The 20,605-nt window shown below is 42.6% G+C and overlaps 1 protein-coding gene across 2 annotated transcripts in view; it reads left to right on the forward strand.

Moving 5' to 3' along the window:
- Positions 1-18,499, forward strand: part of PDZRN3 (PDZ domain containing ring finger 3) — a 132,597-nt gene extending 114,098 nt beyond the window's left edge. For both annotated transcript variants that reach the window (XM_064724152.1, XM_064724153.1), the window contains 7 exons: positions 1,777-2,018; positions 5,092-5,179; positions 12,370-12,468; positions 13,021-13,083; positions 13,727-13,828; positions 14,901-15,017; positions 15,902-18,499. In XM_064724152.1, the coding sequence (XP_064580222.1) occupies positions 1,777-2,018; positions 5,092-5,179; positions 12,370-12,468; positions 13,021-13,083; positions 13,727-13,828; positions 14,901-15,017; positions 15,902-17,443 (2,253 nt within the window). In that variant the 3' untranslated portion in view covers positions 17,444-18,499. The remainder of the gene's footprint in view (positions 1-1,776; positions 2,019-5,091; positions 5,180-12,369; positions 12,469-13,020; positions 13,084-13,726; positions 13,829-14,900; positions 15,018-15,901) is intronic.
- The last annotated feature ends 2,106 nt before the right edge of the window (positions 18,500-20,605 follow it).

Below are 20,605 nucleotides of genomic sequence, written 5' to 3' on the forward strand. Positions count from 1 at the left end.
AGTGTCCTAAGGAACCTAAATTAAAATGCAGGCCTGTAGTAAACTGTCTGTAATCCAGGTTCATGACAGCATTTGGGAATGAACTGGAAATCCTTTGCAGGATTTCACCGGGTTTTACTATAAAGATGGAGAAAGGATCTTCATAAATAGTTTCCTGCTCAAGAGTTATTCTGAGCACATTTCTGAAAAACATTATACACTGCAATTTAGCTTCTTTTGTTTTGATTGCTTGTTGGGTTTTGTTGCACAAAAAATAAAAAAAAAATCGGATGCACACAGTAAAATGTGCAACATTTAATTTGCAGCAAATAATAAAACACAAACCATAATCAGCATTTCCTTTTTCCAGAGAAAACATTAGGCTGAACCTAATTTTACAGCTGTACAAACTGTTTTAAAGTAATCTGCTCAATTGGGCGAGTTAATGATATTTAATTTGACCAGGCCAAACTTTGCACACTGTGCATTACTGGGAGCAGTGGTGTGCAGTGTGAGTGTTGGTGTGATGTAAATGTCATGCTAACACCTTCCCCTCTCAGCTGGCTTCACAAAAACCCGGTGTCATCACCTCCCCAAGGCAAACCCAAGGTGACAGCAGGAAAAAGTGTTATTTGCACACGGTAATTCAGCAGGAATTTGGCCTTTTCAATCTATTCTGCACTCAAGTTAACCCTCTTTATATCAGGCAGCTTTTTGCCCTGGGCAATATGTTAAGTGTGGGCTAAATTCAGTTATTGTGCTGAGTAATGTTCTCATTCAGATGCCCCACTTTAATGTGACTAAATGTGGATTATAGTGAGTATTTATTGCAGTGTGTGAATTGTCTGCTCAGCCCCCAGTTCTGTGGCCTGGCATGTCTCCTGTTATTTCTATCCACTTCTCTAAAATTGAGTTTTTTATTGCAGTGACTGACTACTACCATCATGTTTCATCTGAAAAATTGTTTATCAGACACAAACACATAGTTTTGTAGTTTTGGTGTTGTTCAGCAAAAAGGCAAAGAGTCTAAAAAGCAACAAAAACCAGAAAAACTCCAGGACAATCAATAACTTGTTGTGTCTGAACAAGGGCTGAAGGATTTCTAATCTGCAAGAAACAAAAGGGGTGCTGGTTTGTACTTCAGCTCAAAGAGCACGCCCAGTAAAATCTATCAAAATAAAAGGCAGAGCAAAGGATTTGTAAAATTACTGTAGTGAAAGGGGAAAATGAGAGATGCACAAGATTGTGGGGATGGACACTGGCTGCTCACACCTTGGTGGTGCTAAAGAGACTGACATGGAACAGAGGGTGGGGAGAGTTAAAGGAATAAAGGAGGGATTTATTAAAAGGCCTTCAAATGATGGAACTTGGGCACTACAAGAGCCTGGCCATGGTTCTGCCCAAGATGGACCCAAGATGGATGGTGTGTCATGAGTTTTTACACTCCTATAAGTTTTGGTCCATTTCCATATTGGGGTAATTTTCCAATTCCAGCTCCAGGTGATGCAGTCCCACCCTCTCAGTTTGCTCTCCTCCATTCCCTGTTTGCATTTTTGGGGCTGAAGCTGCAGTGGTGTCCTTGGTTCTGGAGCTGGAAAAGGATTGTTCTGTGGGACTGAGGAAAAGGATTGTTCTGTGGGACTGACTGTGAGGAGAACTTGCTGACATTTTATATGAAATTTGGAGCTCCAATGCAGTACAGAACCTGGAAAATATGAAAGTTAAACCTTGAGGGATCACTGGCATGGCTGGGAGCTGAGCCTGTGTCCCTGACAGCTTTGCTGTTTCTCCCCACAGGTCAATGGGAAGGATTTATCCAAAGCCACCCACGAGCAGGCCGTGGAGGCCTTCAAGACAGCCAAGGAGCCCATCGTGGTGCAGGTGCTGAGGAGGGCCCCCCGTGCCAAGGCCCACGAGCCCCAGCTGGTGGATGTGGGCACCCAGACCGACATCACCTTCGAGCACATCATGGCCCTCAGCAAGATGGGCTCGCCCAGCCCGCCCGTCCCCGGCCTGGACCCCTACCTGCTGCCCGAAGAGTAAGTGATGCTCTCTGAGCCTCAGAAATCCTTGTGGAGCAACAATCCATAGTGTTCCTTAATTATTAAACTGAGGTACCAGTCGTTGGTTTTTCTGGGTCTGGATTGAAGGCACTTGAGACAGTAATTCATGTTTGAACTCAAGTGTTTATTATTTCTTATCAGTAAAACAGTCTCACTGCTGTGAGTTGGGCAGCTTTTCATTAGAAGGCACAAAATGGCCAACAGTCTCTTGGTACAAGGTCTTTTAAGACTAAACTATCCAATCAAGAACTGACGCCTGGGTTATTTTCCCATTTAACCCAATAACTGATCCCAATGGGGACTTCTCTGCCCAATGACAAAATGCCACCCAAACTCATGGAGAGGAAGGAAGAAGAAGCATGAAGGAGAAACCCAGGATGACACCCTGTGCCCTCCATCTTGCTTCCATCCACAACACACTAAAAACCCCAAAACCTCAATTTCTCACCAAGTGACACACCTGCACTATTCTCTATAACCTATTTCACACTTGTGTGGGTTCTAGTTTATCTTGAAACTTTTTTCTCCATGAATGAGGGTCAAAATCAGTGTTTCCCTGGGGGTCAGGGCACCCCAGAGCAGACAGGGAAATATTCCCAGTGCTCTGGGTTTCCACACTTGTGGAAATGTGGGATGTGGGATGTGTTATGAGTTCACAACCTCACCTCACTCTCTGGTAAACATGTTCTCCCAGAAGTAGCCAGGATTCATCCACCACTGAGCCATAACTCACAGCATTTTCATTTTTCCTACACATTAGCGGGACATTACTCACATGAGTAATGCCACTGAGTCACAACATGGCCTCATAAAGCTCATTTTTTTTTGCTGGCATTTGATGGATAAAGTTATTGCATTTTGTAATTCCTCTCACTGCCTCTTTGGGTTGCTTATGTTTTAACTTTATTTTTTATGGCTGCCATAAATTGTGTAATGCTAAGAGCTGCTGCATTCTGTTCCAGTGTATTAATTACTTTATTATAACCCTGCAGCGCTGTTACTCGAATAAGTTATTTTCTGGGACTAAAATTACTTACCAGTGTTGTCATGGATGTTTTAGAATCAAATTTTAATTATTGTTAATGGTAATTTGATGCTTTTGTACTTACAAATACAAATGACAATTATCTCCTGGCGCACACACCCCCCGCCCTCACATGCTGTTGGAGAGGAAAACAGCTCCCCAAGGAGCCCCTGCAGATTGCCTGTCATCCTGCCATGCATCTCCACAGGGAGCAGGGAATGGAAAGGATTCTGACCCTCTCAGTTGCTGTGTGTGAGAGGCTGATCTGGTTTGGCCACAGCAATTCTTGTTTTTTGAGGTTTTGAGGTGATGCTGCACGCGGTGAGAGCATGGCTGGTGTGCACCCACCCTGCCAGGGCAGCTCTCCAGGCATCCCTGCCTGCCCTCCAGGGAATTGGGGTCTGGCTGTGAACAGGCACTGATCCTGCACTGCCCTTGAGTGATTTTCAGAGCACAGAAACCTTCCCACATGAGCCAGTGTGACGGTGTTCACAGGGGCTTTCAGATGAGGGAAGAGACGAGGATTTGACTCTATATTTCAGAAGGCTTGATTTATTATTTTATCATATATATTACATTAAAACTATACTAAAAGAATAGAAGAAAAGGTTTCTCAGAAGGCTAGCTAAGCTAAGAATAGAAAGGAATGATAACAAAGGTTTGTGGCTCGGACAGAGAGCCCGAGCCAGCTGACTGTGATTGGCCATTAATTAGAAACAACCACATGAGACCAATCACAGATGCACCTGTTGCATTCTACAGCAGCAGATAACCATTGTTTACATTTTGTTCCTGAGGCTTTTCAGCTTCTCAGGAGGAAAAAAAATCTTAAGGAAAAGATTTTCATAAAAAGATGTCTGCGACAAGCCAGGACCTTTCCATTTCCTCTCATGCCTCTCTCTGCTGGTACTCAAAGGAGATATTCCAGCACAGCCACCTATTCCCAGCCCACTCAAAATTCAAGCACAGCAGCACAGTTTAGTGGAAATACTTGACAAAAGGCTGGAGCTTTGAGCTTGCAGTGAGCAAACAGCTCAAAGGGCTTGGAGCCTGTGGGGAGGACATGATTGTTCCTAGGGCCTCGACACTGCACCTCCCAGACTCATCTGCAGTAGGGGTTTTTAGTACCAGTTGCACTTAGAAAATGGCAAGGATTCATTCCTGATGAATCATTTAGGAAAATATTATTCCCTGTGAGGGTGGTGAGGTTCTGGCACAGGGTGCCCAAAGAAGTTGCGGCAGCTCCATCCCTGGAAGTGTCCAAGAGAGGTTGGAGCAACCTGGTCTAGTGGAAGATGTCCCTGCCCATGGCAGTGCTGGAATGAGGTTTTCCTTAAGAAAATATTTGCCTTCCACCCCAAACTGTCCCATGATTTTATCATTCTGTGATTTGGGTTGCAATGTGCCTGCATTATTCCACCTTAGCCCTATCAGCTCCATATTGTTCCTTAATTATTAGTCCCATCTGCCAGTGGGATCACCAGTGCCCTTCCCATGCCAGGACCACACTGAGCTCTCTGGCTGTGCTGTCACCCAGCATGTGAAAGCAAAGTCATTTTTTCCTGGTGTTTCCTCTCGCTTCTCCCAATTCCATTCAGATTAATCTCGCCTGCCTCTAACAACTTGACTATGCTGGCCAATTAGCAGATGCTGTTACATAAATAGCCTCAGACGTGTATCTAGTTAACAGAGAATTACAGGGAGTTTACTTTCACTGCAGATAGAACAATCCAGCTCAGAAAACCGTGATCACAAGAGCATTACACTGCTCACAACTTCCAAAGTAAAGGCAGTGGAAGTGTGGGAGAGCTCAAGCAGTAAAAAGCAGCAGGCTGTCCTCCTGCAATACACGGAATTTTCATTTAAAACACTTACTGGGGTAAGTGGTGTAGCTTACAAAATTAACCACATGCAGCTCCTCGGTGTGGGGGTCACTCCATCATCTCCCCTACAAGCTTGGAATGCATTAACAAGTTCCACTAAAGTCCTGAGTGCTGTCCTAAAAAATACCTTTTTTTTTTCCAGCCATCCATCCGTGCATGAATACTATGACCCAAATGACTACATGGGAGGAATTCATCAAGAAATGGACCGGGATGAGTTGGAATTAGAGGTACTTACTCTTTCATTTCCATATGCACCTCAAGGTCTTTGAATTGCATAAAGTGGAAAGACTTTCCAAAGCAGATATTTGTGATAACATTGTTCACTGGTTGCTGATACCTTTATCACCCCATTGAGCTGTGAGCCAGGCACTGATGATCTTCAGCTAACATAAATAATGAAGTCATTGATTCCTTTAATTAAATTCTGTTTAAGTGTGCTGATTTAGGCTTTCTGAAAATCTGAAGGGCTCTGCTGAGTGGCAGGACCTGTTCCACATAACCACAGTAAAAATGTGTGAGTTTCTCTTAAATATTTCCTGGCTGAGAAACAGATGTTCTTGATCATATAATTTTGAAGTATGTTAAGTTTACAAGACAAGGCCAGGATAGATTTGCCACTCTATTAAGCTGTTCCTCCCTTTTTCATTACTTAAGTGACATATGTATACATATGAAATTACAGATAATAAAAGTTGAACCAGTCATGAAGGTATGCAAGCCCTTTTCCCTGACAAATCTTTGAAAACCACTTTTGGTTTTAGTGCTTGCATATCCCATCAGAAGTTCATCTTCAGTTTTCTCATTCCTTATTTTAATAGCCTGCTCCCAACCATTCCATTGATAGCACATAAATTGTGGAGTTCTGCAAGATACTTTAGCAGTACTGACCCAGTGAAGTGGTTTTAGTATTTATAATGAATAGCAGCAAAGTATCCCAATAGTTCTAAATACAGCCAGCAATGTCTGAGCCAGCTGATCCATCCAAGACTATCAGTAAGAGAATATTTTATACCCTTAGCTGGCTTGCACTTCTGATTTCTTAGATCCTGGTCGTGCTAACACCTGTTTGTCACAGCAAGCAGTGCTGAAGCTCTGCTGAAACCAGTGCAGATTTATCAACAGCTTCAGTGGGAGCAGAGTTCAGCCCTTCCATGAGCACCAGGTTGTTTCCTTCTATAAAAGTGTTTGCAGGATCAAGGACTAAAACCCCATAAAAAGTTTGCAAGCTGTTCTCAAATTCTGCGGATCTGGTAGCAATTCATGTCTGTATACAGATGTAAATCAAAGGCAGGATAAAATCAAAGTGCCAGTAAAACAAATGCTACTTAGCAGACTTCAAGGCCTTACTTTTCAAACAAGGCCCTTTTTTTCTCTCTCAAGTAAAAACAAATACAATATAGGTTTCAGTCTCAAAGGAAAATGTAGAACAAATCAGTGTTTTCTACCAGCATCTTTCCAAAATCTACTTTTTAGGAAATCTAATATTGTGGATAAATTCTAGTGCTTCCATTAGAAGGTCAACCAGTTGAGCTGAAAACAGTTTAAACACACGCACTCCAGTAGCCAAACCTTAATATGCCTTAAACCACAACATTAATAATTGTGACATTGATATAGTACTTGATGGCAAAAGGTGATCAGCTCAGTAACACAGGCAGATGAACATTAGGAAAGTCTCTGTAGCCTAATAGTATTTCTTAAAAACCACTAAAGATTCCTGTTCAAATTGTAAAGACTGTGATCAATGGTAAGGTCAAAGTGCTAACAGGGACTCAACTGGCTGGTTGCTTTTTTGTTTGCCTTTTGATAGATATGTTTTAAAAGACCACAAAGGCACTGTTTCATTGACTGCAGCAGGAATGTCGAAAGTAAGAAAGCCATCAAGTCAGCCTTCTGGGTTTCTATGTCTATAAAATGTGCTTTGAATTTAAATCAGAAGCTCCTCATCTAAACTTTTATGGTCTATAACTGACTGGTTAGTGATTTGTAACAAGCAAACAAGACAAAAAAGGTGAAATAGCCAAGTTCACAACCAACCTCCAATGTAAATATCCATAGGAAGGAATTTATGCTGGCAGTATTGCTGAGGTGCCAAAATTGTATTCTCGGTTTTATCTCAACATTTGTCTTAAAATTGATGACTCGGAGGTAACTGCCATATATTCCCTGCTACAAAAACAAATAAATACCATTTCTTTTCTTTTGAAGTTTCCGTGCCACAAGTAAAGAGGAACTAAATCGTGAACTCCTATTTTATTATAAATTAAAAGTACATTCATTCTTCACGGAGGCCCAGCTAGAAGTCATTTCAGGCTCATAAAGGAAGAATAATGTCACTCCAGGATTCCCCAGCAGTGTTATGCATTAATATGTTTATTCAAACAAGTCTGTCCAGCTGTCAGACACAGCCCAAGCCAGGGCTCTCTCAGTGGAACTTTCTCACATTACAAAGGAGAACATTCTACATCAAAAAGGGGCCTGTTCCCTCCCATTTCACTTTCTGTCTTCACCCTCCCCAATATGCAACTTGTATGTAGGTCTTTCTTTCCAAGAAAAGAACTGAACTCAACTGAATGGTTAGCTGAAAGCCAGTGAAGCTTGCAGATGAAAATTACGTGAAATGTTTGCTACTGCTGAGAAATTTCCCTCTGATACTCTCACTCAGTCTTGGACAGGAATGAAGCATTCTTGTCAAAAGACTGAAGGAGGACACCAAAATTGTTCAAAGAGCTTTTGGCCCACCCAGTGCACAGCTCCCAGTGTTCCCAGCATGATCAGCCAAAGATGGACATGCTGAGCACAAAAAAAGTGCTTCAAGATCTGAAATTAATACTCCACTGCTTTTAGGAAACCATGAGTAAAAACTGAGTACCAGGGTTTCAAGCTCTCCCCTTTGCTGTGCTTTTTTAAACTTTTCTTTCACTTCTCCAATAATCTGTTTGCAAGGGGGATGAGAGGCAACTCTGAACATGAGAATTGGAAGGCTCCATCACAGGCACTCTGCAATTTTTATTCCATCCTGGTTTACAAAGCATTTCAAAGCATCTTTTATGTGAATATATTTCTTCTCTATGAAAACTCGTGCTCTGCAGGGAGCTGCACAGATCAGGAGCTTCTCAAGGCATTGCTGTGTCTGGGAATACAAAGAGCTGCAGCCTGAGCAGGCCTGCTTCAGGCAGTGATTGAATATGGAAAGGTTTGAAAAGCTTCACAGCTGTACTTTCTAACACAAATATTTGTGTGTTCTCTGTTTGGAACAAACGCAGAAGTGGTAAAACATTTCATCTGGCTCACAAGGCAGCACTGAGAACTTGTCCTGCCTCAGCTCTCTGGAGGTTTTCGGCCTGGCCCCAGCGCCTCGTGCTGTGTGAGAAAGGTCTGAGCCATGGAGCTCTGCCCATCTGCCTGGCACAGAGCCTGGCATCCTCCAAGTTATCTCACCGAGCCATCCCAAAGCTCCTTTCATCAGGGTGAGAAACACTTCCCTGCAGCCTTCCCCAGCACCACTGGGGATTAAAGCTGCTCCAGCCTCTGTGCTCTGGCAGAGAATCCCCATCACAGAGCTGGGCCGCCACAGACACCCACAGGTAGAGTCCTGCTTCTCTAGAGCAGAGAATTTTGGAAAGAAAATCTGGTTTATGGAAAATAATCCCTCCCTTTCCCTTTTCTCCCTTGAAAAGGGAAAGGGAGGGATTATTTTCCATTTACCTGTGTTGAAAACCACTTTGATATGAGAACACAAACGTATAGATTACTTTCTTAGATTCAAGAAAGCATGAAGAAGATTTTCCCTCCTGCTCTAGCAGGGTCAGTTGCCAAAAAGTAGTGAGAGGGCCTTATGCAGCATAAAAAGAAATAGTTATATATATTTATTTATTTCCTTGACTTTGTTTTATGCATGAAACCTAGCAAAAGGAAGCACAAAAAAAGGGAATCCTGCTGGTCAGGTATGGCAGAGGTCAGCACAGAAAATAAAAAATCCACCACATTTTACAGGGAGAGGGAGAAGGACAGATCACTTACCATGCAAGCTGTGGGTGAAGCTTTCTGAGTGACTGAACTGTTCTTAGCCACTGCTGTCATTTCACATCTCTACTGCTCATTTCTGTCTTGTTAGAGAAAGGACTCTGATTTTTATAAATCTGCAGGCAGGCCATAATTCTAAATCAGCAGTACAATAATTCAATAATCCTCTGCAAATGAAGGATCTTCTGAGCTTATAGAGGTTAATTTACTATTATCACTTGCTCCTAATTCATTATGATGAGTGGTTGCAGGTATAATGTCACAGGGCATGTTCATTTCTTCTTGTCTTGCTGTAAATGCCAGATGGATTTCAGCAACCAGCTCTGTGAGCCCTCCTTGGCTCTGCATTTGATGAGGAGCCAATAATCTTTCAGACACTTCTCTTGCACAGACTATTTTGAAAGAGCATCCAAATCCTCCTTTGAACGTCTCTCAAAATGTCACTTTTACCTGATCTGAAGGAGCAGATTTGAATTATCTGCGAGTGTAAAAACTGTCATGGATGGAATTTTCACATTTACCCATTGACCCAGCCCAGCATTCCCCTCTCTGCCTGCCAGCTGCTTTCTGTGCCTGCAGAGCAGCTGTGGGATAACCCCAGAGTGCCCCTTGCACTGCCCTGAGACAAAACTCTGAGAAATGGCAACTCCTGTGGCATTGCAAACACAGGGACTCACACTTTCAAACTCCTCCAGGCCCATATTAATTTTCCTCTGTTTAATTAAATCCTGGTACAATTACTCAAGCTGCCATAATACCTGTGCTTGCAGGTGCCAGTTTTCTGTTTTCCCCTTTCATGTATCTCTGCATTTCACAGACTTGCCTCTGAATATGGAAAATAACCTTTGCTTTGAAGACTCTGGTGTTGATTCTTCAACTCCAACTGGAATTGCACACTTTTATCTCTCAAATATTTCAAACCTTTATGATTATATTAAAACTTCACTGACGCAAACACCCACAGAAAGCAGCTGTTCCTATGTTTAAGTTCATAAAATTATCATATTTGGGTAGCATCAAATCCACTTTCTCTCTTCCTACCAAGGACTAGAGGGATTGTACTCAGGAGTAGGTCTGTCAACTAATTACTCAAAAAATTCAAGTTCTAAATACCTGCTCTATAAATTTATTCTGCTCTAGCTTTTCTTGCTGCTTTATTTCTGTGTGTTTTTAAACAACAGATAGCTCTTTTTCATTCAAAATATATAGTAAAAATATAAATATATTTATATATGTGTATATTTTATATGTGTTTATATTTATGTAAAATATATATTTCAAAATATATATTATTTAATTCACCAGATTATTTATTACTTTCCAGTATATACATCTCAGATGGTAAAATTTCGATATAAACCTGTGCTTTATTTTTAATTATTATAGTCTTTATAGTTGTACACTGTTAGAAAAACACCTATTGTTAGTAAAAACATGTGGCAAATAAGAATTAAAATAACAGCTTGTTCCCTCTTTTCCTTCCACTCCAAGTGTTTGTAGTTACTCAGGATCTATTTAATCAATGGCCAAAGTCACCATATAGTTCTGTTTGGTTTTGTGGGGGGGTTTTAGCATTATATGTTTGTTTATATTTATAAATATTTATATAATATAGTATATGATATATATATATATATATATGATTTTTTTTTCAATGCCAGTATGGCAAGCAGTAGAATGCGCCCCACTGGAAATTTCTTGCCACGTTTTCAAATCAGTATAAAAGTATTCCTGAAGATAATGAAACTTTTTTGGTAAAGCATGCAGGGAATATGGGAATTGTTCTGGGCTGAATTAGGCTCAATCCACAAATTTCCACCTCACTCCAGTTCACTCCAAGGGTAAATGCAGAATAAACCCATTGACTGCCCTGCCTTTCTGGAGGATCAGCTGAGATCAGAACAGAATCCACTTTGTCTCATCTCTCTTCTGAGGAATCTCCATCTCCTCTCTAGAAAGCTCCAAAGCTTTAGAAATGAGAAGAAAACCCCACTATTAAAGCATTGTGTTCAAACCTTTAAGTAACAAAAGAGGGGGGAAAAAAAGCACAGCACTTCACCATGGATACTATTGATTGAAACCACTTAAATACCAGCTGAAATGTCACTGACATTTACAGCTACGCTTCTTTAGGGGGGAAAAAAAAAGAAATTACACATGTTGACAAGTAAATAACACGAGATTGCTGATCTTGGCAGCTGTCAGCCAGACACACCAATAAATTATTCATATCAGCTTGTTTTATTGTCTTGCCCCTTCCAAATGGCACGGCAACAGAGATGCCAGGAAGAAGGAGCTGTGTTGTCAGGAGTTTTCCTCTGGAATGGCAGGTCCAGCACAAACAGAGGGACAGCTCTGGGATCCCTTTGTGTCCCTTTGCTGCTCCCACTTTTCCCTTTCAGCTCAGCCCACACCTGCCTGGCCTGAGGATGAGCAGGACCTTGCCCAGCCTCGCTCACTCCCCTCACCTGAGGAGGTAAAACACAATTCCAGGTGTTTCCACACCTCTGTCTGCTCAGCAAATCCTTCCTGCCCTGGCAGCATCCTCAGGACCAGCCCAGCAGCCACAATCCGTTGGTTAAACACCTTAAACCCCCAGGATATCCCTCAGAGGGAAAAAGGCAGGGCTGAAAAATGCCACAGGGATGGTCACCAGCCAGGAACATCCCCCAGCCTGGGGCTATCTCCATGGATTTTACAGCTCTTCCTACCAACCAGTGTCAAACACAAAAAAAGAAATAACCCTCAGGAATTCCTCGTGGAAATAAAAAGCATAGAGGAAGAACATACATTTTTAAGATGGGTTAAATGTCTCTGAGATTAACAAGTCCACCATGACCTGCTGAAAGCAAACACTTGCAAGATACTGAAATGCTTATTATGTTTCTATTACCAATACCAAATGCTTTGCTGACAATATATTGATCTTCAGTCACACTTTTGAGGAATTTATTAGATGACTTCATGAAAATTATACAATTTAAAGTAATAGAGTATTAGTTTTTTTTCTGAAAAGCCAGAGAATTACCCTGCTTATGAGGAAATATGTATCAGCTGTGACAAATATTGAAATCATACTTTATAAGTATTTTAGCCTTTGAAGTCTTAGCACTGCATGAAATATAGGTAATTTTTCTTCCTTAAGATCAATAAAAGGTCTATTTTCAAAATGACTTCCTATTGATTGAAGGGTCAAAAATGTCCCAGGTATTGATTGTCTGCATATAATCACGTTTTGCTCAGTAAGTTAACCTCGTCTACAAGTGAAATCAAAAGACATCCACTATATCACTTAAGCAAAATATTTTCATTGCATTTGAAAAATTGCTTCCATCAGTCACCAGTGTCTCACTGACAATATATTTTCCTCTTTTTTTTTTTTTAACCTCAGGAAGTGGATTTACACAGAGTGAACAGCCAGGACAAGCTTGGCCTCACTGTCTGTTACAGAACAGATGATGAAGATGACATGGGTATTTATGTGAGTGAGGTAAGATTGAGCTGCCTTCCATAAGATACCATTTGTCTTTCCAGCTGCATTGTTGGGCAGTTAAGACATTTATCCTCTGTTTGTTCCATGTTGGATAAACAGCCAAAATGCAGTAATTGGAAGAAATCTAATTATTTTCCTTTTCTCCAAACTGAGTGCAGTCCTGCTCCCACTGAAGTCAAATTTCATTATATTAACAATGTTCTATTTCAAATGATGCCTTCAGAGTATTTTCATGTATTCCCCCTTTAATTTTTATTCTTGATTGTTGCTTAAACAATATAAATTGTATAAAACCCCACACACTTCTATTTGCAAACATCTGGGGCCCATTTCTCTCTCCTTGTCCCTTTCCATGAAAAAAGTAGCATTTTATACAGGAACGTTTTTTTCACCGTGCAGAGCCATTTCAAATTAATTGCACCAATTTGGGGAAAGAAACCCATAATTAAATCTAAACCCTTCCATTGAAATGCACCACCCAGGAAAGAAGGAGAAGTGAATAGTGAGCTCCCAAACCTGCAGAGCACTGAGAGTTCTCTTATTTTGCAGATTGATCCCAACAGCATCGCGGCGAAGGACGGGCGGCTGCGGGAAGGGGATCGCATCATACAGGTACCTGTGGGAAGTGCTCCAGGTGTCCCAAACCCCAGAACTCCGTGTCCTAACCGAATCATGTCCAACCAGAATTCCAGTGTCCAAACCCCAGAATTCCAATGTCCAAACCCCAGAATTCCAATGTCCTAAACCCCAAATTCCAGTGTCCAAACCCCAGAATTCAATGTCAACCATCAGTTCCTAACCCAAATCATCTCCTTCCTCCTTGGGAAGTGCTCCAGGTGTCTTAAACCCCAGAATTCCAGTGTCCTAAACCCCAGAATTCCAGTGTCCTAAACCCCAGAATTCCAGTGTCCTAAACCCCAGAACTCCAGTGTCCTAAACCCCAGAACTTCAATGTCCTAAACCGTAGAACTCCACTTCCTGCCTTCCACCTTGGGAAGTGCTCCAAGTGTCCTAAACCCCAAAATTCCAGTGTCCTAAGCCCCAGAACTCCATTTTCTGCCCTCCTAACAAGACTCTGCATGCAGGGGGTGGAACACCTTCACATGTCCAAACCACCACACTGCCCAGCATTCTCTGCCCAAGGCTGGGTTTGTGTGTGTGTGGATCCATCCAGCCAAGCATTCCATGGAGCTGGGCACAGCAGCACCCAGGGGTCCCTATGGAAACCCTTCATGGTGGTGTTTTTTCTTTAAAGATCAATGGCATCGAGGTGCAGAACCGAGAGGAAGCTGTGGCTCTTCTCTCCAGTGAGGAGAGCAAGAATATCTCCTTACTTGTGGCAAGACCAGAAATTCAGGTATGGTAGTAACAAAAAACCCTCACTGAGTCTTAATTAAAACAGTTGCTGTTTTGTAGAAAGCAATTCTTTCAAATTGTTTAACCTGTTTATATCTACCAGATCTACCTAAAACCATATTCTACAGTTTGACTGCACATATATATATATAATGTAAAATAATGGAATTCAGCAGTCGTGGTACTTACATATATATTTTATATTAAAATTCAATATCTAAGACACTGGTGATTTATTTGTGCTGCAATGCTATTACAAACATCAGTGCAAGGTATTATGAATGGGTTTGAGCCACAGTTTTGAAGAACATGCTGAACTCTAATTCCTATAGCTATTGATTATTCATTCATTAAAACACCTATTATTTAGCTCTTCATACACAGTCTCTTAAAGTACTTGAATACTGTCAAGAAGCCTCCTGAGCTGCAATAAAAGGTTGAAGCAAATCCCTTTGTAGAGCAGGGATTAGCACAACAAAGGTGTAGAACAAACAGCCGGGAGCAGCATTGTTTGATCTGTCTCTGCTCCTGGTGCTGGGAGAGCAGCCCTTGCCAGTGCACCTGGACAGATCATCACTGTCCTCTTAGCCTGGATGTTTCTGATCTTTCCCGTGGGGATAATTGGGAATGGGAGTAAAAATGGGAGTAAAAATCTGGCTACAGACCCCAGCCAGCTTTTCCTTCTGGGGTTTGATGCTGCCTCACAAGAGGTGTGTTCGAGCTTTGGGCTCTGGAGTGTTTTTGCACAACTTAATCAAGTTGTGCACAAACCAAAACTACCCCAACTCTTGCAAGTATTTCCACGGATCAAAAGACTGAGTTTTTTCATATGTAGAGGGCTGCTGAAGATAAAACCCTGCTCTTGGAGATGGAGGCAGCTGTGGCAGGAGGTAGCACAGTCAATACCCACACTTAGCACAAGGACAGGCTCCTTCCCAAGACAGGCAGCACTGTCACAGGGAGGAATCTCCTGAGATTTCCCAACCACTGTCCACAAAGACAAGCAGTAATTTATGTCAGTCTTCATTCTTTTGACAATGATTGGTTTGTTTTTTCCCTCCCTTTTCACACAGCTGGATGAAGGATGGATGGATGATGACAGAAATGATTTTCTGGATGACTTGCACATGGACATGTTAGAGGAACAGCACCACCAGGCAATGCAATTTACTGCCAGCATGCTTCAGCAGGTACTGCCCTTCTGGTGTGCAGGGCTGTCAAACTTCCCACTGCACTCAATATTCAATATTGAGCTTGGCTGAATACACTTGGTGTCTCAAGTGACACTGAGATCAAGGCAAAAGGACTTTCTGTAAAATCAAGATATTACATGGCTGTCCACAGCGAGATGTTTTAAAATAGTACCTTTTGTGCTTTTCCCCTTACAACAAGAAGACCACAATTCATGGAAATCCCTCAACACTGTGGTCACTGAGAGGAATACTGGGTGTGTGGTGGGTAGAGCAGGCAGAGAGCTGATTTACAGAATCTCCTGTTTGATGTGCATGCACAGACTGGAAACAGCCTCCCAAAACCTGGAATCCAAAAGGGACAACTCAGGCAAATGACTGAAGTAAGGTCTGTACAAGGGAAAAAAGGCAAAGAAAGTGTTTTTACATTACAGATTTTATGCAGGGCTTTATATTCTCCATTATTTTGCTATGATTAAAGCATTTCTCAGTTTTTGCCTAGACTTTTTTTCCTAAAGTTTTCTAGAACTCTGCATCCTCTGTGCCATCCCCATGTTGTGAGGAGTCATGCTCTCACTTAGGCACTACAGGAGAAGTAGATATTGTTGTGCACCTAAGTGGGAGCAGAAACATTTGAAAATGTGACTTCTACCACTGTTTCTGTATAGGTGAAACTCAGACCTCAGGTTATTCTGAAAAGAACATCCACAGCAGGCTGAGGGCTTGGTCACCTTTTCTCTGAGTTCTTCATAATACTCTTTCTATATAGAACACACAAAGTGTGAAAAGTGACGGATTAGGAGAACTATTTAAAAATAAACACCTTGAAATGTTTCACATGCTTGCAATAATTTTTCTTTGTGTCCTGCTGTTTCTGTTGTTAGAAGAAGCACGAGGAGGATGGAGGCACCACAGACACAGCCACGATTTTGTCCAACCAGCACGAGAAGGACAGCGGCGTGGGGCGCACGGACGACAGCACGCGCAACGACGAGAGCTCCGAGCAGGAGAACAATGGGGACGATCACACCACCTCCTCCAACACCTTGGGGAGCCAGAAGAAGCTGACCTACAGCCACGACACGCTGGGGAGCGGGGACATGCAGTTCAGCAATGAGTCCTTCATCTCAGCTGACTGCACCGATGTCGACTTCCTCGGCATCCCCGTGGACGAGTGCGAGCGGTTCCGGGAGCTGCTGGAGCTCAAGTGCCAGGTGAAGTCTGCCAACCCCTACAGCCTGTACTACCATAACAGCACCCTGGAGATGAGCAAAAGCGACCAAGAGAGCGTGGACAGAGAGCTGGAGATGCTCAACGAGGAGCTGCGCAACATCGAGCTGGAGTGCCTGAACATCGTGCGGGCCCACAAGATGCAGCAGCTGAAGGAGCAGTACCGGGAGCCCTGGATGCTGCACAACAGCGGCTTCAGAAACTACAACACCAGCATTGACGTGCGCAGGCACGAGCTCTCAGACATCACCGAGCTGCCTGAGAAGTCTGACAAGGACAGCTCCAGTGCCTACAACACGGGCGAGAGCTGCCGGAGCACGCCGCTGACGCTGGAGATCTCCCCCGACAATTCCCTGCGCAGAACCGCCGAAGGCGTCGGCTGCCAAGGCAGCGAGGGGGCAGTGGCCTATAATGTCTCCCCAAAGAATTTGTTTGCTGGCTCAGAGAGCCACGAATCCAGCGCTGGTAAGTGCCACGCCTCCGCTAAAGAGCCTGACCCTGGCAAGCAGCTGGAGAGCAAGGAGAGGAAAGGCAGCGACGGCAGCAAAAGCCCCACTCACGGCCAGAAGCCCTACGTGTCCCCCTACCACCACTCTCCCTACAAACACGCTCACATCCCTGCCCACGCCCAGCACTACCAGAGCTACATGCAGCTGATCCAGCAGAAATCCGCCGTGGAGTACGCCCAGAGCCAGATGAGCCTGGTGAGTATGTGCAAGGACTTGGCCTCGGGGCAGAGCGAGCCCAGGATGGAGTGGAAGGTCAAGGTCAGGAGCGACGGGACGCGCTACATCACCAAGAGGCCGGTGAGGGACAGGCTGCTGAGGGAACGGGCCATAAAGATCAAGGAGGAGCGCAGTGGGATGACCACGGATGACGATGCCATCAGTGAGATGAAGATGGGCCGGTACTGGAGCAAGGAGGAGAGGAAGCAGCACCTGGTGAAAGCCAAGGAGCAGAGGAGGCGGCGGGAGTTCATGATGCAGAGCAGGTTAGAGTGCTTGAAGGAGCAGCAAGGTGCAGAGGAGAAGAAGGAGATGAACATCATTGAACTGAGCCACAAAAAAATGATGAAGAAGAGAAATAAAAAAATATTTGACAATTGGATGACGATCCAAGAACTGCTAACCCACGGAACAAAGTCACCGGACGGCACGCGGGTGTACAATTCCTTCCTGTCAGTGACTACTGTATAATCCATCCCCAGGGCTAAATTATGTACATAAAACACTACCAGTGGGGTAGGAATCCATGCCTCGTTCAATGTGGCAAGAGTTTTGTATATAAGATACAGTCACCGAGTTTATAGTTCAAATACTGAACTCTACAGCCGTGGGTGCCAGGATCTCCATTCTGCAGTGGGGAGGAAGCTTGCCCATCTCCTTCAAAGGCAATATTAGCAGTGCTTTTTGGAGTACTGATTGTACTTTTTTACTTGTTACCTTTTACATGAAGTGTTTAAATATCAGAAATGTATTAACCATACTTACACAGGTAATTTGCTTAAACTATATTCATATTAAAAGGTACCCGTGCTTTTCTTTACCTAAAGAAAAAATGCAAGAAACCCACAAGAGCAACTGCACATATGTATTTTTGTTTGTGAAACCATATTTTGTGATATTATTTTGCTGTTGTTCACTTCTACACAGAGTGCTGTTTATCAATACTTAGCTCAAGGTTTAAACTCAGAATTAGAATCATTCTCTTGTAATATTTAACATTTATCAAACAGCAGTTTTTAGAGTTATGCTCAACATTTAAACATTTTTCTCTTTAAGGTTTCTGAAAGAAGTATAGAGGTTTCATCTGAAAAGCCTGAGGCAAAGTACACTATTATGCAGCTTTAAAGGATTTTAAAGCATGTTTGCAAATGTTGCAACCTATTGAAGAAACGTGCATGTACAGCTAATTTGTTTATATAAGACAGTTTGTGGAATTTGAAAAGCCCATGGTAGTAACTGTTTGCTTTATAGATTTGAATGTATTGAATTATAAAAGCAGTTTCATGAAATCATCATTAGCTACAAACGTTAACAAGTAAAATGAAGTAAAATAAATTATTGTTTTATATTTCAAACTACTTAAAATTCTTTTTATTCCCTGCTGGTTTCACCACCTAGAATACAATTTTATGGAGTGTAGCTCCCATGCTGCAGAAATGCCTGGACAGCCACTGGAGCCAAACCTGAGGGAATATTTGGCATCCTGACTTTGGGGGGAATTTGGGTTGGGGTTTTCTTGAGGGAAGAGACAAGGGAGAAGCACAAAGGATATCAAGAATAAAATCAAGCAAGGCCTATCTTAAGCTCACAAGCTATTTAAGGTGACTTGTAAGAAAGAAATAGAACTTCTGCTCTCCTGCTTTGCTTTTGTTTGTAGTTTCTTTGTGGTGTATAAACCCCACCTACAGCCTTCAGTGGGGGTTTGCATTAATTTATATATTGCAACCAGACAATATATAAATTAAAGCATATAAAACCTAAAGCAAATAAATATACAATTAAAGGAGATGGTGAAAAAACAACAGAGATGTCAATGAGGTATGACATTCCTTTCTGTGTTTTCTATTTCTGATTAAGAACTCAGATATAAATTGGAATATTCTGCTAGATTAAGTGATGGGGAATCATTATGAATAGTTCACAGATTCTCCATCCCCTCTCCCTTTTTCCTTGAAAACTTGCCCCCAAACCTTCTGAGTTTTTCTTCTGGACTTTTCTGTCTTAACTCAAATGAGCAAAAATTGCAATCTTAGTGATAGAAGTGCAAAGCTGGAAGGGGAGAGATTAGCAGCTTCTTGTGCCTATTTTGTCTGTCAATGAGAAGCAAACAGCAGATTTGTCCAGGTTTTTTTCTGCTCCCTCTGTGGACTAACACTGCATTCCATGAAATGTGACTGCCACACTCCACAGTGAACTTCTGTATACCTGGAAATGCCCCTCCAGCCCATGTAATCTGGCACTCTTGTCAATGAGCCTCAGCAAATTTATCTTCAGGGTGTGTTTTCCTTGGGGATAAAGAGCCAGTCCTACTGCAGTCTGTGGCAGGTTTTCTTTAGACTTTGTTGGAGCTGGGGTTTCACCTGACATCACCAGTGTTAGCATCACCAGTGTGGCACAGTGGGGAGAACACCAGGTTTTCACAAACACCAGATTTTCACACACTGCTGTCAGTATAGGACATTTGCCATCTCTAAATCTCATCCTGATTCATCTCCTGTTCATCCCAGCTGCAGGTGTGAGAGCCACAGCAAAATACTGCCCTCCTCACACTCAGGTGTGCAGAGCTGTGATTAGTGTGATAACAACCCTTAAACCAGGTGTGGAAATACAACTAAACCACCTTTAGTCTGCCTGGACATATTAGAGTAATATTTGAAATGTTCTAATGAGGAATAATTATTATCAAGCTGCTCCTCATAGAAACAGACTCCTTTGGAACAACCTCACATGCAGTGGTTCCTGTGGGCACCAGGGACATCAATGCTGAGCATTTTGTGCATTGGGTAGCAGCAGGAATGTGTTTGGGAATTCAGTGTGATATGCAGGGATTACAGCAAAGCATCCACAGTATAAAATTTACATTCATTAATGTTGAAATAAAATTATTGGCCAAGAATTTCTCTCACACCTTTGATTTTTTTCCCTGCTGAACACTTGTTATTTTGGACAGTTAAAAATCACCTCTCTCCTTTGGCACTAGGATTTATTAATTAACATCAGCTCACAGAATCCATCCCTTATCCTGGAAATCTGAACAAAAGCTTTGCAAACTGCAGATTTTCCTTTTCCTTTTGCAGTTGTCATCCCACTTCTCATTGCCCTATCAAAGTACTTAATGAGGTGTTGAAAAGGGAGATTTGGGCTCTTTTTATTGCATGCAAGGAAACATTGGAAATTACCATAACGTTAATCCAAACCTGACATTACAGAGCAATGAATCCAACTAAAAGCAGCCTTGGATACCTGAGAGGAAATATTTCACCCAACAGTTTTTTCTAAAAATAACATTGTAGTGCATAAAAGTGCTTAAGAGATAAGACTGGAAATTGTGCTGTTATCTAAAGGACCTCTCATAGCAGGAATCTCCAGGCAGCAGCAGAGGTTTTGTCCCTGGGTTACCACAGGTTGTACCCAAAACCCAACACCCTCCTGTGGGACAGTGTGGTGGCTTGGTCCTGCCTGGACACAACTGCAGCTCCAGATATCCAAAGTCCTGGAGGGATCAGCAGTGGGAGATGTGTTCCTTCCACTGGGAATGCTCATTCCACGTGGTTTTTGAAGTCCATTTAAACCTGCAAGTATAACACCTCACATCCAGCTTCCTCCTCAGCCACTTCACTGAGCATCACCTCA

Source organism: Zonotrichia leucophrys, chromosome 12 (genome assembly GCF_028769735.1).
Source record: "Zonotrichia leucophrys gambelii isolate GWCS_2022_RI chromosome 12, RI_Zleu_2.0, whole genome shotgun sequence".
Classification (NCBI taxonomy): Eukaryota; Metazoa; Chordata; class Aves; order Passeriformes; family Passerellidae; genus Zonotrichia; species Zonotrichia leucophrys.